This window comes from Triturus cristatus, chromosome 7 (genome assembly GCF_964204655.1).
Source record: "Triturus cristatus chromosome 7, aTriCri1.1, whole genome shotgun sequence".
NCBI lineage: Eukaryota > Metazoa > Chordata > Amphibia > Caudata > Salamandridae > Triturus > Triturus cristatus.
In genome coordinates, this window is record NC_140590.1 from 663,867,951 (window position 1) to 663,886,347 (window position 18,397).

An 18,397-nucleotide genomic window follows, 5' to 3' on the forward strand; every position below is an offset into this window, starting at 1 on the left:
GTGGTGGCCAAACCCCCATTTGTATACTGACGCCTAATTAGCCCTGCTAACTACCCCCACCTCCTTTCCTTGGATCCTGGCTAAGTGTGACTCTGGCCCCAATCGGCATTGTATCAGTGGGCGTCGGTGGAGGAGGGCTTGGGCCATGGTGTGTGCATGTGTATTATCAACTGACCTGCTGGATATCACTTGCTCTGCATAACGGTGCTGTGTGTGAGTGCACTCCATACGGCCCTGCTTGATATCCGTTGATTGTGTGGGAGTCACTACATGATGACTGCATGTTATTAATTACACCATACAGGGGTGTTGCTTTTAAGCCTGGGCAAAGCACTACGCTACGCTCGCGTAGTTTGCGAAGTTCGCGCTACTTCGCACTACGCGAACTGCACGTAGCACAGTGGGAGCACGCGTAGCGTAGTGTTGCGTAGTGCTGCGGTCATTTCTTGCTTGCTCGCAGTCCTCAACGTCAAATTGGCGACTGCGAGCAAGCAAAATGACATCCCGGCGAGACTTTTTCCTTGTTCGCGATCAGCAACATCAAGTTGGCGATCGCGAGCATGGAAAATAAACCTCCCGGCGAGATTCCCAACGCGAGGAGGTCAGGTTTCTCACTGCGAGTGGTCGCGTATGCTCGCGACCGCTTGCGATGAGAAACTACCAGTTCGCATTGAGAAAGCTGCCGCTCGAGTAAAAATCTACTCGAGCAGCAGAAAACTACAGCTCGCACCGTGCAAGATGCCATTTTCAATGATTGCACAGTGCTGGTTGCTTGTCCGCACTGTGCAATCATTGAAAACGACACCTGGCACAGTGCGAACAAGGTTCTACGCAGTTCGCGAAGTGCTACGCTCGCGTAGTGCGAACTGCACTTTGCGTAGCTTCGCGAAGTGCTACTTCGCGAACTACGCCCAGGGTTAGTTGCTTTACATATTGATTCCTTGCCAAATAATACTGCATTTGACATTGGTTTTTACCCGTGTAGCCTTAGCCCACAGTGCTGCTTAAAAGTGTTGTAATTATCTGTGTATACATATTTCCAGTATCGGTGTGATAAGGGGTGCACCCTCTAACTGTGTGATATTGAATTGTACTAATTGCCATGGTGGGCCTAGTTCTGAAAATGTTTCACACCGCATAAGGTTGCTGGGGGTAAGTGTGCATACTATTGATGTAATTTTAACACGGTTAGGTCTAGTACTGCTAGTAATATTTCCAAATGTGATTTATGCCCAGAACTACATGATGTTCATGTTGTGTTAATTAATGTGTGTGTTGAATACAAACTTTATTTACATACACCAAGTGTGAAGTCTCTTTTATGGCACTCAGTGTTTTTATTATGTGAGAGTGTTGTGCCTGTGCTTTACACATTGCATCTGTGCATGTGGCCTGACTGCTCAGTGCCGAGCTGACCAAGGGTGAGCGTAGGTTATACAGTGAGTGTAATAACCTAGCCCTTTAGAAAGTGGTTAGTTGTGTCTGGCTAGGGCACCACATTGGCCAACCAGAAAGTACCACTTCAAACAATACCCAACTTCTCCTTAGTGGCCAAGACTTTACAGAGGCTGACACACAAGGATGTGCCTGATCCAATACTATGGGATAGCGACTGCTTGATTGCCTTCCTAGAGCTGTGAGAAAGTCTCTGTCATGCCCCAACACTAAGAATACCTGATTATAATAAGGTGTTTACTTTTTTGTGCAGTGAGATGGAGCGCTGTGCACTCTCAGTACTTACAGAAATGCAGAGAAATGAGAGACCACCTACGTCTTACGTCTATGATACCCATGATCCTGTAGCTGCAGTGCTGCCTGGGTGCCTTAAAGCCATGGTAGCCGTTAGTGTCAATAATGAACGGTGTGAAAGTATTGTGATGGGGCATTCCCAAACTGTTCTTGTGCCCCATTCATTTGAAATCTTGTTAAGGCATACCCTCACACAGCTCCTAAATAACAGTCGCTTAGCCAAATATGGGCAGATTATTCTTGTGGGTGACAATGTCACCCTTAAACAGTGTGCTACTTTGAATCCTGCCTCTCTAATGCCTCCCCCTGAGGACAAAACTGATAATGAGGGGGAGCTTGAGCATGATTGTCTCAATGTCACTGAACTATGCACCAAGCCAAGACCAGATATACAAGATGAGCCACTGTGGAGTCTAATAACATACTGTTTGTAGACGGGTGTTTTCTGAGAACAAGCGAAGCAAACCTGAGAGCTGCCTATGCAGTCTGCAGGAGTAGTCAAATCCTCCTGGCTTTGAGGGGTGTTTCCTGTACAAGTGGCTGAACTGATAGTTCTTACTAGAGCTTGCTGTGTTTCTGAACAGCTGAGAGTGACTATATTTACTACTAGTAAGTATGGCTTTTTTTGTCGTTCATGACTTCGGACAGTTATGGCCCCAAAGGGCATTAATGACATCATGTGGATCTCCTATTCCTGGGCATCGTGTTATGCTATAGCTTGAAGCACTACAGCTGGCTGCCAGAACAAGTGTTCTGCTCACTGTTATGTCTTCACTATGTATGCTCAGAAAACAGCAGCTAGGTTCCACTTCCAGAATCCGAGGTTATCAGATTCGAGGAAGCTGGAAAATCAGTTGCTGTGGACGTGTTCAACCAGGGGCCCTTTACCCCTCCAATAAAGAAGCTACTTATTCACTCAACGAAGTCGTGGTCTCCTTAAAAGTGGCGACAAGCGGAATTATACGACCAACAACGACTTCTTGCGGAACTCTGAAACTAACCTTGAGGCCCCCGGAAAACGAGATTCATGAATATGGACTGCTTGCTGCTAAACACAGTGAGCTATGAGTACACTCGCAGTGAGTAACGCTGGCAATTTGTTTTCACCGGCATTTCTACACGCCCTAGAATTAATTATATCAGCATCACAGCAGGCATTGCGCGAGCCAGCATTCAACAGTTACGGAGAGCAAGCTTGGAGGCATAATCGAGTCTCATGCTGCACAGTACGTGATCAGCAGCGGCCAAGTAATCGCGTGCAATTACTATCTTAACCCACTTCACAGTGCATCCCACGTCACAGTGTGGCTCATCTCTTTGTTCGGCGCACCACTCTGCACAGCTCATACCAAGCTTCTGCTTGTCTCAATGTGTGTCCTCATTGTGCACATGCCTCGCCATGGAATCTGTTGATTGAGGCAGTGTCACGATTCAACACACAGTCCTTTGCTGATAGGTGGGTGGGTGGGAAGCAACATCACCAGTTGTTGCTGGTGAATCGGCTTGTCCTTCTTGGTGAGAGGCACACCTCTGAGAAGAGGGCATGCGTCGACTTCACCTGCTGCATTGGCCTGTCGTTCGTGGTGACAGGCACACCATGCACTGAATATGCTGCTGTTGTGGTAAGGAGTTGCACATGGTGCAGTTTTGGCAGTTTCGTTAAAAGTTGGTATCAGATTGCCATATCGGTTAACCAACTCTCAGTGATAGGCGTTTTCTTTGGCCCAAGGAGCATTAATCCTAGCCTTGCAGCAATCTGCCTTCGTTTGCACCTGGGTAATGTCAAGGTTTGCCTGCATGGCTTCTATAAGAGCATACTCTGCATTCTGAAGATCTACGTATAATTCCTGCGTTACCTGTCTCTGCTGTTTTTGAACATGGAGTCCAAAACTTAAAATTTCACCCCGAAGCCCCGCCTTTAAAGCATCCCAAACCATGCGATGAGTATGGTTAATAGACAAAAATTGGATTAGCCATTGTTGAATATGAGAAATAACTTGATCATTAAGAAGTAACTTTCTATCAAATGAGAAAGTCCCATGACTCCAAACCAAGCCAGGCATTACAAGTTTTTTTGATAGTGGGTTGTGATCTGAAGTGACCCCTGGGTAAATTTGTATCTGTGCCTCCGCTAAATAATTTTTCGTTACAAAAAAATGATCTAATCTAGTTTTTGATGCGGACAAGAATAGTGTGTGAACCCCAGATCAGGGGGCCCGATTCACAGAACTAACTTAAGACAAAATCCTAAACTTACTACCATTTTGGTATTCACAGAAGACACTTACTCATTTTGGTATTCACAGAAGGCACTTACTCATTTCGGTATTCACAGAAGTTAGGAGTCCTAACTTTCGGACTCCTAAATGCCTTCTGTGAATACCGAAAGTCTTAAAATTAGGATTTTTCTCAGTTTAGGAGTAGTAAAGTTAGGACCCCTAACTTTACTACTCCTAAACTGAGAAAAATCCTAACTTTACGACTTTCGATATTCACAGAAGGCATTTAGGAGTCCTAAAGTTAGGAGTCCTAACTTTACTACTAATAAACTGAGAAAAATCCTAATTTTAAGACTTTCGTTATTCACAGGAGGCATTTAGGAGTCCTAAAGTTAGGAGTTCTAACTTTACTACTCCTAAACTGAGAAAAATCCTAATTTTAAGACTTTTGGTATTCACAGAAGGCATTTAGGAGTCCTAAAGTTAGGACTCCTAACCTCTGTGAATACCGAAATGAGTAAGTGCCTTCTGTGAATACCAAAATGAATAAGTGCCTTCTGTGAATACCAAAATGGTAGTAAGTTTAGAATTTTGTCTTAAGTTAGTTCTGTGAATCGGGCCCAGGATATTTTAGCCTTGGCCACACATCCACTAAACCATGTTCATACAAATGTTGCTGTAAGACTTTGTGAATTTTGGGTTTCTGATCAACATATTTATTACCTGCGGGACATTGTGCAACCTCCTCTAATTGAATATTAAAATCCCCGCACAGTATAAGGGGAGATGCCCAGGAGACCAGTTCTAAGCTTAAATATTCCAATACCTGAGACTCATCGAAGTTCGATCCATATACGGAACATATTGTGAATTTTCTATTACCAGATGAACATTTGACTATTGCCCACCGCCCACTTTTGTCAGCCAGAATCCTACCACAGGATACAATATTCGGCCTGGCAAGGATAGCCACACCTCTTATTGTAGTTCCTTGTGACGTACAAACCAAAACTTATACCCTAACTCGGCGATAGACTTACGTTTACCCCACGGTATGTGTGTCTCTTGTAGGCAGACCACATCCGGAGACATCTTTCTCATTTCCTGGGCTACTCTTTGTCTCTTATCTCTGTCATTGAGGCCACGCACATTAAAAGAACAAATAGACAATCTATCTGTCATTCTCTCATCTTAAGACAATTTTGAAAAAAGCTCTCCACCCTGACCACACCATATTTACACATATTGACTGTAACTCATTTATTGGCTTATTTTTTATTTTCACCCCCGTGACTGTACAGCAGCCCCTCCATCCCCAGGACCACCCCCCAGCCGCACCCCTGCGCTTTCTCTGCTGGCAGAAGCATCCCCTAGCACCCCACACATAGAGGCTGAAGACCCGAGGTCTAGAACGATGGGAAGCCTCGTAACATCGTCAATCGCCCCCCTTCTCGTCCCCACCCAAATTCGTCCAGCACTGCCCAAAATGAATACCACCCCACAATAAAGTACCCGCTATTTTATACAAAGCCGTCCTCAGCATGCAATAATAAATCCGCAAGTTCCTGTCACACATCAACCAACTTCCTATGGTTTAATGCCTTGTAGAAATTCCCTAGCCTTAACTTCAGAAGTAAAAAACTGGGTTTTGTCTTTATATATAACTTTAGGTTTGGTGGGATTGAGGAGAAACACTTGAGCATTTTGGTTCTGGAAAGGATCAATTAACTGTCGCAATTGCCACCTTTTTTCCACAGTTGTGTGACAGTAATCTGGTCGCACAAAAAACTCAAATCCTTCTCCTTTTCTTTTTCTGTCGGGCCTTGCCAGATCATATAACGCTTGCCTAGACAAAAAGTCAGAAAGACAGATCAAAATTGCTCTAGGTTGAGGAGTAGCATGGCTAGAGCCAGAATGAATGTTCAGTTGGAAGGGAAACCGATGCGCTCGTTGCACCACCATATCCCAAGTCCACTGTGTCATTTCTGGGAAAGCTTCAGTGAAAAGATCAGCAATAAATTTCAGGGGATCTGTGCCTATTCTATTCTATCTGTAACCTAGAGTATAGCGTGTTTGCTCTCAAGGGGCGGCATAAACCAACACTAGGTATGGAGATATGGGACCCTATAATTGACCATTTGGGGCATACTAGGGCTTAGTTTATGTTTCAAAGTGTATAGTCTATAATTATGATTTTTGTATAGGTATGTTTTTTTTTCTCTCACCCTGGATTCAGGAAATTGTGTGTGGCTGTTGATCTTATTTTGCTTGTTAAATGTATATAATGTATTATTGGTTGTAAAAAAAAAAAAGTATGTCTCTGGAACTAAAAACATTAACGCAGATTGTCTGTCCAGATAGGGGTTAACCTGTGAGGAGGAGATTGAGGAGGATGAATGGATGATGGCCAAAATATTTGATTTTGGGGAGCCATTAAGCAGGATGAGTGGATGAAAGCTGTGTCAGAGGATTCTGTCCTGACAAGGCTTATTATGGCGTTACCCAATTTATGGGGTTGGAAGGACCATGTGGAGTTGGAGCCCTATAAGAATGTGGGAGGGGGATATCTGTTGATAGGGGCATTGTGAGAAGAGATGTGCGTTTGGTTGTACCGGAGGGTCTCTGGGGGAGAGTGATGAATTTGCTACATGAGGGCCATGGAGGGATGTCTGCCATGAAATGGAGGGCCTGGGTAGATTTTTGGCGGCCTGGGATGGACAAACACCAAGTGTGGAATTGTATTCCATGTGAATGTAGTGATAAATCACACGTGGTGCATGAGTCTAGAATTAATCCAGTAACCCTACCCATGTGGCCTTGGCAAAGGGTAGTCATACATATTTGTTGACCGTTTAAGGGTTTGGGTGTCAGTGAGAAGTATGCCATAGATGATGGACTATTTTTCTAAATGGCCTGAAGTGGGATTTGTAAAGGAAGTGAAAGCTAATAATATCATAGCATTTAGTGAAGAATTTTTTCGTCGAGCTGGTTGTCCAGAAGTAATTATGACAGATAATGGCAATTCGTATCTGAATAATTCAGTGAGTTCCTCGAAAATTGGGGAATCGGGCACTGCAAGACCCCTGTGTATCATCCCTGGGGAAATGGCTTAATTGAGCATTTCAACCGAGTTTTGGGGGAAAGCATTCAATTGGCTCTGGCTAGCAACTTCTGCTGGAGAAGACAGGTGAAGAAGATGCTATAGAACTATTGGGTCACTCCGCATACTGTAATGGGCGAAAATCCTTTCTGACTTCTCAAGGGAAGGGTGCCATGTACTGCGATAGTCCCAGCCTGGTTGGCCAGGTCTGGGCTATGTTGTGTGGACTACACCACGAGAAAGTTGACGATTATCAGAACGCCACCATGTGAAAGTAAAGAAGAGTGACAAGGTTTTTACAAATGGCACCTGGGTCAGGGTGAAGGTTGATAAACTTAAAAGGTGGCTGAGTTTCACTTCCAGAATCCGAACGGGATTTATGACTTCATGTGAATCTCCTATTCGAAATGGGCATCATGTTATGCGATTGCTTGAAGCACTACAGCTGCCTGCCAGAAGAAGTGTTCTGCTCACCACAGTGGTGATGATTATGTAACAGTAGGAAACAGCTAGGCTGAGGAAGTTGGACAATACTGTGCTCATGGATCACGAACCGTCATGTGAATGGCCTTAATGATGAGATACCGTGGACATCTATACCTTAACATGCTAGCTTTAGCTTCTTCTCCCTCCTGTACCATTATGTTACATACTTTCACACAACATGATTGTTGGCCCCTTTGACTACCTCTATTGATTGGGCTCTTCAACATCCTTGAGGGCTACCTGTCACACTCCTAAGCCTTATCAGTGATGTATCAAGGTTCACTCTTTTTCTCTTGACCATCCAGCCACGGTCCAAGCAACTTTTCAGCATGATACAAGATATTCAAATGGGGGCATGCACCCTCTGAGAATATTAATGCACTACTCTACTTGCCATCATGTTCTGTTAATGATCTGTATTAAGGCCTCTTTTTATCATCAATCAGCCGCTGTAATTCTGCAGTAAATGCCAAACTGAGATATGCTGGAACATTATGCCTTATCCTTAAGCACCATCCACATTCCACTGCACACTAGATCTCCCATCAGCATTTAGTGCCGTTACGCCGCTTATACGTGTTCTCATGGCACTCTACCCCACCCTCGCATAACCCCATTGCAGCCGACACCACCATCCTCAAACGTGTCAGTGGATGGACGTCATAGAGACATCCTCCTGAGATAAGCGGCTCATACACGAATCATGCTATACTTGCGACTCGCTAAAATCACTGTATGAGTTATTGCTTTGCCTGCATTTCGCAGCTTCACTGTTTATCACTATTTTAACTTTTATTGACAAGATTGATGGCAGCTTCACTAACCCCTCATCGTGTTACTTCAATTTCAAACCGGCAAAATAAATTGCCCGTTGCTTTACTTTCATGCCACGTCTGCCAGTAAGCTTGTGTGGGTTGTATGTACGCTACAACTGTGTTTATGGTATACATACACTTCCGTGGTGGAAAAATTGTTCCATTGATTGGGCTATTAGTGGTACTATATTGTTAAGTGTTTCTAACACTCTTGCAGTAACCAATTTTTCTTATATCTCCTTACAGGTCGTTAGCTAGTGGATCCGCTGTTGAATCATTGGGGAACACCAATTTCGGTTCTGTATTTGTTCCTTTATATGCACGTTTGAGCAGAAGTGAATCTTCCTAAGGTCCTGATGAATGCGGATATACCGCTAAAGAGGGTCTTTTGGCAGAAAAATGTTGACCAATGACACACGTAAGCAGGGTCAGTTGACTGCTGCTGTGTCTCTTCCCTCTTTATAATCCTGACACAGGCATGCAAGAATAAAGTTGTACGCCTGCTCTGAAGTCAGTTTTAATCATTATCACCACATTTTTGTGCACATTTTGCATGCTCTGCTAGCGTCACCACTCTGCATGTCTCCATAGTGTTTTATACCTTATATTAAAACATCCGAAGAGCTTCTCCTGATTAGAAAAGGAGTTGTAGCCCGCACCGTGATCTGCTGTCACAGTGTGAGGAGAATCCCAATGATGAAGCATTCCACCTCTGGTGGGTGTGAGATTTCATGCTATAAGAGGAAAACTTTTTGCACTGTTAGGTTTCTAATTTTTCTTTCGACTAGGGTGTTTCTTTGAGTGAAATTTATATTAACTGGGAGTGAACACCCGCCGGTCTCTAAATCTCCCCTGGCCCTTCTTTTGTGTTTACATTATGATTATTAGTCATTTAGCACAGAGACTTTTGTGGAGGGGAGGGGAATCCTAGTATTCACTTACTCCTATGTATTGGTCACACCGTATATGCTCAATCTAATTGTCTTTCCGTGCTTTGTATATTCAGAATTGCATTGATTTTTCAAGCCTGTAGATGAGCCATGTTGCCATCTACCTAACTCAATAGCAATAAACTTATGGATGTTTCACGCAACTCTAGGTGAGTTTTACATGGCCATGAGCACAATAATTTTAGACAACACACCAGTTTTGGCCTTTTTGAATATTCCAATATATCACTACATGGGTTGGCCCACCCTAACGTCCTGATGAAGACCCATCCAGATGGCTCCCAGTAACCTCGTTATCTTGGGTCAAAACATCCATGCTCTAAATATTTGCCTGTACTAAGACATAATCCCATTTGGGCATTTAAGACAACTTTCCGGTTGCCCTGGATATATGGGAATTCAGAAATTTATCATCCTTGACAGGCAACATGCAGGTGGCTGAAGCACTGCAAGTTATTATCTTCTATTTAAGTTTTACAGTCACTATACTGTCACATGTAACATTGCACAAGCACTTTTTCCACTTTTGCAGGACTGTAGCAACCTACAGTACAGTGTATATAGATACACTCATATATTTAAGCCATAATATTAATATATGCATTTGATATAATTCTATCGTTGGTTGTGTTTTTCGTTTACATTTCTTTTCCTTTTCTTAAAAGAAATGTCTCTGTTGTTTAAAGCATTATTTGTGTGCTATTGTTCTACTCAACTGGACCATTTGTTTATTGTACTAAACGCTGCCCAGGTCCTGAGGTTGACTAGGATACCCCATTGCATTGCAATGCACTATACTTTGTGCAATATTTATCATGTAGTTGCATTGCACTTGCACCACAGAACGGATTGTAAGCATGACACAACTACTAAGTGCAATTTATCAAGCCACGCAAGGTGACCTTGTGTGGTCTGGAGTGGCTTGATAAATCTGGAGCAAAGCAATGCAGCGTAAATCATTGCGTTTCATTACATAACACCTATGGACTTTGATGCATTCCCAGATTTACCATAATTGGTAGACCTGGAAATGGGCCAAAACTGCTACGCATTCCCAGTTGAGCATTCTGCAGCACACATAAGAGGAAAATGCCTCAGGGGATTGTTTTTTTGCAGGAAGGGACCACTTCCAGCACAAAAACAATCCTACTTGCAACAAAGGCAACCTTGCACCAGAGTTGGGAAATGACAGGAATGCACCGCATATTGTCAAGTACGGCTCATTCCTGCCATTTCCCTATCGCGCAACACTGCAAGATGACTTGCTGCGATGCATGATAATTACATAAATATGACTCTAATTTATGAATAAATAGACGTTTTCCTAAATAAAGAGCATCAGTGATTGTTCTGAACAAAATCAAGCAAGGTAGAACATTATGACCCAGATCACGAGTTTGGCAACATTCTTTAGGGCAACTGCAGGAGTACGAAATTGTTCCCCATAATCTCTGCCCAGAATTCCTTCAATTACAAATTAGATCCCAGATGCTATTCTGCATATATTTCTGATTCTCATGAGTTTAATGTAGATATTTACCATGTGTTGGCAGGACCTCTTTGTGGGGAGGCGAGCAGCTGGTGGGCATCACAGTAGAGAATGTTGCCTGGAAAGGGGAAGCATTATATGCTTTCCCTTGTGCCTTGCATGAGGATTTGGTGGAGATAGGAAACTTGTCCAGCAATGCAGCCCCTTTTCAAAGAGATTTTGCTAGCTAGATTTCTTGGCCAGAAAAATCAAGTAAACTGTCTCCAGAACTGGGTGTGGCATACCTGACCATTAATATTAGTGCAGCACAAAAATCCACATAGGAATTATGCTCTACGATAAGTGCAATTGGTCCTTTTATTGTTTTTTGCACAAGCTCATTATCAACCCCGTCACTTTATAGGGATACTACTTACATGGATCTCAGTGCTTTACTTTCATTTTTTAACTTAAGGACACGAACTCTTGCGATGGCCAACACTTGTTGCCTCCATAGAGCTAGGCCGCTGACTGTGGCCTTGCCTGTTTCGGAAAGTGAGAGTAGAGTTTGCTCCATTTCATCAGGAACACCGTCATCTTTTTCCTCTTCCATCTGCTCCTGACTGAAGACCCCATAATCTGTAACATAAGAAAGAAGGTCCTTAAGAAGACATCACATATTTCTTTGGAAAACTAAAGTACATGTTCTTTTTTATCAGGCTAAAACAACTAAATTAGAGTGTCTGCTAAGACTGCACGAATTTTGCTTCAATAAGATAAAAGCACCAGAATCCCAAACAGAGATGAGACATGCAGTGATGGCAAGGCAAAATCTATGGCTAGGAAGCAAATTATATGGCCACACAAAAATGGCTGATTAGTTGCTTGCCAATTTTTGGTATGGACACACCAAAGGGCTGGGAATAGGCTTCTGTCTATCTTGTCGGAGCATATCTCTATGCTGCTGCATTAGTTGGACAAGGAACAAATGGTGGTGGTGCACCTACCCTGCAGCATGTAAGAGTGTCTCCGAGTATGCAATTATCTGATTAGGCATGTATGAAGTTGGAGCATTTATTTTAAATAAGCCTATGCTTAACACACTGGTAGCTTGGCTTAACGTAGAGGCAATGTATAAAGGGGCAGATTTATGAGGGACTTGCGCCCCATTTACGCCGCCGTTGCGTCACTTTTGTGACGCAGCGGCGGCGTAAACCCTGCGCCATGTTGCGCCCCATTTACATCGTGACGCATCTATGGAGATGCGTCACGGTGTAAAGCCCTGAGCCACATGAAACCTGTGTCAGGTTTCATGTGGGTGTTTCTACTCAGGGGAGGCGTTCCGTCGCAGGAACGCCTCTGAAAAGTGACGCAGTGAAATCTATAAGATTTCACTGAGTCACTTTCCCAACGCTGATGCGTCAAAACCCTGCACCTGCTTGAAGTAGGCGTAAGGCTTGACGCACCATGTTAGGGGTAGGGTAGGTTGGAACAGTGCTGGAGTTGCGTCGCGCTTGCGACGCAACTTCAGCACTGTGCCAACCTTACGCCGGCAGATGCGTCACGTATCTGCTTGTCCTTGCGCCACGATGCACTGCTTTGTAAATGCGGCGCATCTGCGGTGGCGCAAGGGCAAACTTGTGTGACGCATCTTCCCTGGCGCATCCATGCTGATTTGCAGGGATGCGCCAGGGAACATAAATCTGCCCCAAAGTGTTTATGCAACACTCAAATAATTAGGTGAAAACACGACACAAGTAAAATACCAAACCAATTTAAAAGAATATTTAAATAAATAAAATTACATCAAAATAAAAAAATCAAATATTTAGAATCGGAGGAAATAATTTTTAAAGTCTGAATTAAAAATAGGGCCAATAAGCTCAAAGTTACAACCGTGGGTATCTGGTTGCGTTAGACCAGTTTAAAATCAAAAGTTAAGGCTGACTGTGATGGATTGCAAGGTGGATACAGTGAGCAGCTTAGACCCGGGTCAAAGTTCACCTTCTGACTTTCATGGAGAAAAAGTAGTTGTTGATGAGTCGGCAGCTGGGCAAGCTACCATCTAGTTCTGAAGGGGAGTAGGCTCGACGATGGTGGTCAGCTGAAGAGCAGAGTTCCGGATGGTCATTGATAAAGGCGGGAAAGTTCTGAGCAGGCAAAGTCTGAAGTCTGTGTCCAGGAAGGCCTGGAAGTTGATTGGAAGCTGCTCAACATCAGTCTCAGTTAAGTCTTAAAAACTTTTTTCCTGGATGAAAGATCCCTTTCAACGGGTCAAACCCACTAGGTGAAGTTGACAGGGAATTCAATGGTGATGGCTGTGGCTTCAATGCCGATCCCACTCTTTTGGTTCTTCAGGCAGAAAGTTGGAAAAACGTTTTTAAGTTCCAGATCTTGCAGTTTAGGGACAGGAGTTGTACACTCTACAACAAGCCAAGGTTCTAGGACCTGGGGGCACTGCTTGGGGGTTAGGGCCCACTCCAACAGAGGCCAACAGCAGGGTCCAGGGTAGGTCCAATTGGAACTTGTCAGCTGAGCAGTTGCAAGAAAAGAGGTCTGTGGAAGCTTGTTATGTCCCTGTAGCTCAGACAGGTTGTCATCCAGCTGGCCATTGGAGTCACTTCTGGGGGGGACTGTTCAAGGTCATCAAGTCCAGACTTCCTTTAGGTTTTTCAGACAGCAAGGCAGCCCTTCTTCTGAGTTGTCACAGGTTGAGAACTGTTTTGAGAGGTCAGTGGGGTCCCTATTTATGCCACAATGCCAGCCTGTAGGTGGTATGCAATCCTTTGTTCATCCAGAAAAAAACAGTTCTGGTTAGTACCTCCCCTATCACTAGGTTCGGAGTCAGCCCAATTATAGAGACAAAAGAGAGGCAGGCCTAGGAGTGTCTTTTGCCTGTAACAAGGTAGGCCTCCTTTGAAGATCAAGACGGGGCTGGGCAAAACCCTGTGCCACCCAGTCAAGGGAGCAGACCCTCTCTACACACCTAGAGCCCCTAGTCCACTGTCTGGGAGCAATACACATCTCACCACAAGGGCGCAATCAGGGGTAAGGTGACAGCTGGACACTGGCAGAAAAGCATTTTGGTTTTAGGCAGAAAAATGCCAACTTTCTAAATGTAGCATTTCAAAAACAGTAATATAAATGATGCATTTTTCTAGGTATTCCCAAAGTGAATATAGTACCTATTAAATGTAATACTGTAAATCAGTATTAACCGATGGGAGAACCAACCTTTCTACAGTGAAAAACAACTTTGTATGTTTTTCACTGCCAGGACATGTAAAGCATTATATATACATGTCCTACTGTTAAATGCCATTCACCCTGCCTTTTGGGATTTAAGACCTATATATCAGAGGAAGGCTTAGGACTGATAAAATGCATATTTTGCTAGGTTGAAATGACAGTTAAGAACTGTACTACAGGCAGTGCTACTTTAGTGGTTGGCACAATGAATGCTGCAGCCCAGTAGTAGCATTTAGTTTATTAGCCCTGGGTGCAGGCGGTACCACATACTAGGGACTTACAAGTAAATTAAATGTGCCAATTAGGGGTATGCCAATTTTACCATGTTTAAAAAGGTGAGCACAAGAACTTTACCTCTTGTTGGCAGCCGTAAAGAGCAGAAAAGTCTATGGCCTACAAAAACAGATTCAGTAATAAAAGGCATAAACCTGGGGGTACACTGTGCAAACAATGGTAATTTCTAACACAGATTATGCAGACCTCATAATTGAGGGCCTGGGAAACTTGGAATTGCAGTGGTAGAATTCCACCGAGGGTTATCACTCCCAGTGCAATTTTACCACTTACACTCAGGGCCAAAGGAGAGCTCATGATTATTAGTAGGGGATCTGTAGAAGGGGTTGGCCATGAGTAAGAAAGTGTAGGAATACTACAAGGGCTATGGGCTGATTTCACAAAATAATTCAAAATCTGCGCCTGAGGGCTTATGCCTACGCTTGAGGGTAGATTAAAAAAATATTAGAGCCCTTCAAGTAATTCAGTGATACTCATGCAGAACTGTGGTAGCCTAAGCAGTTACACATATGAAATACGTAATATGGCCCTCATTACAATGTCGGGCGGAATCACTTTCGCCCAACACCGCATCGGTCATGGAACTGATTGACACCCGGTTGGCAGTCCCGACCTCCTCATTAGGATGCGACCAAACACTAGGGTATATTTACAAGAATTACCGCTACTCAGTTTTTGCGTCAGTTAGCGGCAATTTTTTTGATGCTCTCTATCGTCAAAAACTATCACCCTGTTAGCGACATATGTACAATACATTGCTAGAAGGCGATAGTATCAACTAGCCACAGTGAAAACAGTCGCTAACGCTAGCGTCAAGGCGATAAACATTTTTACTTCATCCTGGAGCACGCAGATCCTGGCAAGCTGACTTACAAGGTACCCGACATTGAGGAAGAACTGGCCAAAGTCCCCTCGAGTACCCTGAGTGCAGCGTTGGAGGTGTAGTAGTTAATGGCCCTTGTGAAGTTACTGGCAAGAACAGCGGAGGATGCGGAGGGCAGCTCCCAGCATAACAACGCGAGGGTGTTGGTCTGTCAGAGGGAGCAGAAGGTGCTGATGCAGTGGCAGGTGCACCCTCCACATTCTTTGTTGTGGATCGGCCCATCGAGCGCCGGTTAGCCACCTGCTACCGGGAACAGGTCCTAGACCCTTTCTCTTCTGCCTCATACAGGGATTGTGACACTGTCCTGAACAATGTACGCAAGCTGGGGGAGATGAAAGTGGATAATGCCACAATTATTTTCTTCCCTGACTATGCCACGGTGTGCAGCGGCAGAGGGGCTTGTCTCTAGTGGTTAAGTGATGCCTCAGAGAGTTTGGCATCAAATACTCCCTCCTCTACCCATAAATGCTGCGAGTGATCTCTGATGTAGACGCAAATCATTGACGTCGCTGAACAGGTCTGGACCTGGCTGCAATCTACTGGTCGCCAGGTGCTGCAGACAGGACGTGAAGGGTCTGCGGAACAAGCTGTCAATCATGGAGCCAGTCATACTGGAAGGCATAGGAGGAACAACTACAAGCCACCCCCAGTCTGCAGCAGGTTATACAAGAGAGGCAGAAGATGTTGTATGTGGCGGTAACGATGTGCAATGACACTCAGAGACAGGATCCCAACACTTCCTTTGAATGCTCCCCCAGTGACATGGGCTCCACTGCAATGTGGTCATCTGGTGCAGAGTCCATGCAGCCCCTGAATGTGACTCCTCAGATGGTAGATAACCTAATTTAATGTTGACTGGTTTTGCGTCTCTCCTTCTTCCATGGTTACAGACAGCTCAGGAGAGTCTCTGGCTTGCTGCGGTTTATGGTCTCCATCTTCCTGTTGCTGTAGTTCTGGTGTAACGAGGTCAGCACTTAGAGGGGATCAGTTCCAGTTGTCACACAAAGGGACTGTAGCAGTTGTTCAGGTGAGCAATGCATGTCAGGGGTGGTGGTGGTGATCACCTTGATGTTCCGAGCTGCAATGGCAGGAGGTCCATGGCGTCGTTGGCCTTGCCAAGGATGAATTGTGAGAGTTCTTCTATTATCCAAGGGCCTCATTTATGTTCCGGTGGCACAATGTGCCACAGCATGGTTACAAGGCCACGTAAAGCCACTTTACGTTGCTTTTCACAGACTCATAAATATGTGCCCTTTACACATTAAACAGTGCGAAAGGGGCATTCAATTGGTGTTGCTGTGGGCATTCCCATGCCAAACTAATGGAATCTGAAGCATTCCCAGGTTTACGAGAAACTGTAAACCTTGGGAATTTGTTAGAATCTATCACCACCTCAAGCATGGCATTTGGGTGGCGCTACGAGGATGAATGTTTTCATTTCTCCTCTTTTTTCACTTTTTCTATGTGTGCAGCATTCTGCAGCACACAAAGAAAGAGGAAATACCCAGGATTAATAGGTTTTGTGCAGTTAGGTGTCAATTCCTGCACAACATCAATCAACTCTGCAACACAGTAACCCTTGCACCATGGCGCCTGCATTGGTGCATGGCAGCCATTGTGCATCAATGTAAGGGAAAAATACAGGGGAGCTTATTCATGAGTCCCTTCTGACAGTTTAACGTCACTGGTGCATAATTTTTTTGATGTACTTGCTGCGTGAATTTTGCGCCACGTTGTGTCGTATTTACAAAGTGACTCATCTAGGCATATGTGTGACCTTGTAAAGCCCTGTGCCACATTATACCAGCATCAGGTATGATGTATGCAGGGTGGGGGTTCCCACGCAGCAAAGCGTGGTAGGAATTGTGCAGTAAAATCTATCAGATTTCACTGCAACAATTCTAGGATGCCACTGTGTCAAAACATCATGGAAGGCATAAGGGTGATGCAGTGCCATAGTGATAGGCTGGCCTCATACATTGCTGGAGTTGCTTCATGCTTGCAACATAACAACAGCAATGCTTGACTTTAGCGCCAACAGATACATCAGTATTTCAGACATATCTGTCATTGATTACGACAAGGAGCACCGTATAGTAAACTTTTCATGAATGGGGCCCAGGAATGTGCCCTATCTTATTGATAGGGTGCATTCCTGACCTTTTGTTTTGGCACAGGGCAGGGCAACAATATTCCTTGCAGCACTGTCCAGCACCCAAATCTGTGGGCCCAAGTGTGTGCACCAATTTTAGGACTAGCTTTTTCTGGCCTTAAAAAACTACCTCTAATTGGACTTAGTGGCAGTTTTTTTGGGTTTATCTACGTTCTGGGATTTCCTTGTAAATGTCGCACTGTGCGTTTAGCAGCAGTTTTTTCATGGGAACAACTACCTTGCATCTCATTTTTGTTAAATCCCGCTAACAGAAGTGGCGATCTTGAAAAAAATCCTGTTTATGCCGGAAAATTGCTGCTAACTGGAGTTAGCGGCAGCTTGTAAATATGGCGATAAACGAAAAGCTGCCGTAACGTAAAACAATTGATGCTACAGCAGCGTTAAGTTCTTGTAAATATACCCCACTGTTCGGTCGCATTCCTACATTTTACTATGGCACTATGCATTCCGGCCCCCAAATATGCTTTCCATGTCGGACAGACTTGCATGGAAACCATGTTGGAAACCGTAATCGCAATCTGAAGGGTGGAAAGGCCTGCCCTTGAGAATACTTGCAGCATAGGAGCCCATGGAAGCCAGCCAGAATGACTGGTCGGATTCCTTTCTGATTGCCTTCATTAAAATGAGGTGGTCGGAAAGGAATCCGACTGGCTCATTACGATCCGGCTTGGAAGGCTCCCACCAATGGCTGGAGCCTTCTGAGCCACATCGTTATCAGCTCTATAGTGTACAATTATGCTTTTGCAAATATTTATCAAACTTGCATTTGCACACTTTTATTCTCACGTACTTCTCTCATTGAGTCCCACATTCATTTCTGAACATGAATAAGGGTTACACCTGCCATTCCCAGACTTCTGCAAATGTCTGACTTAATGCTGGGAAGACAGAGGCACCAAAGCCAACCATTCATATCTAAAATACTCCGTTGTGTCTGTATTTTTGTTATGTTTACACACATGGTTTCTGCCACATTTATGTATTTGTATGTCACTTTGGTGACAATTATGG

General features: G+C 44.2%; 1 protein-coding gene across 5 annotated transcripts in view; it reads right to left on the reverse strand.

The window, feature by feature from the left end:
- Window positions 1–18,397, reverse strand: part of LOC146810317 (ATP-binding cassette sub-family A member 10-like) — a 1,555,322-nt gene that overhangs the window by 606,990 nt on the left and 929,935 nt on the right. For all 5 annotated transcript variants that reach the window (XM_085617313.1, XM_085617310.1, XM_085617311.1 and 2 more), the window contains one exon: window positions 11,225–11,426. In XM_085617313.1, the coding sequence (XP_085473439.1) occupies window positions 11,225–11,426 (202 nt within the window). The remainder of the gene's footprint in view (window positions 1–11,224; window positions 11,427–18,397) is intronic.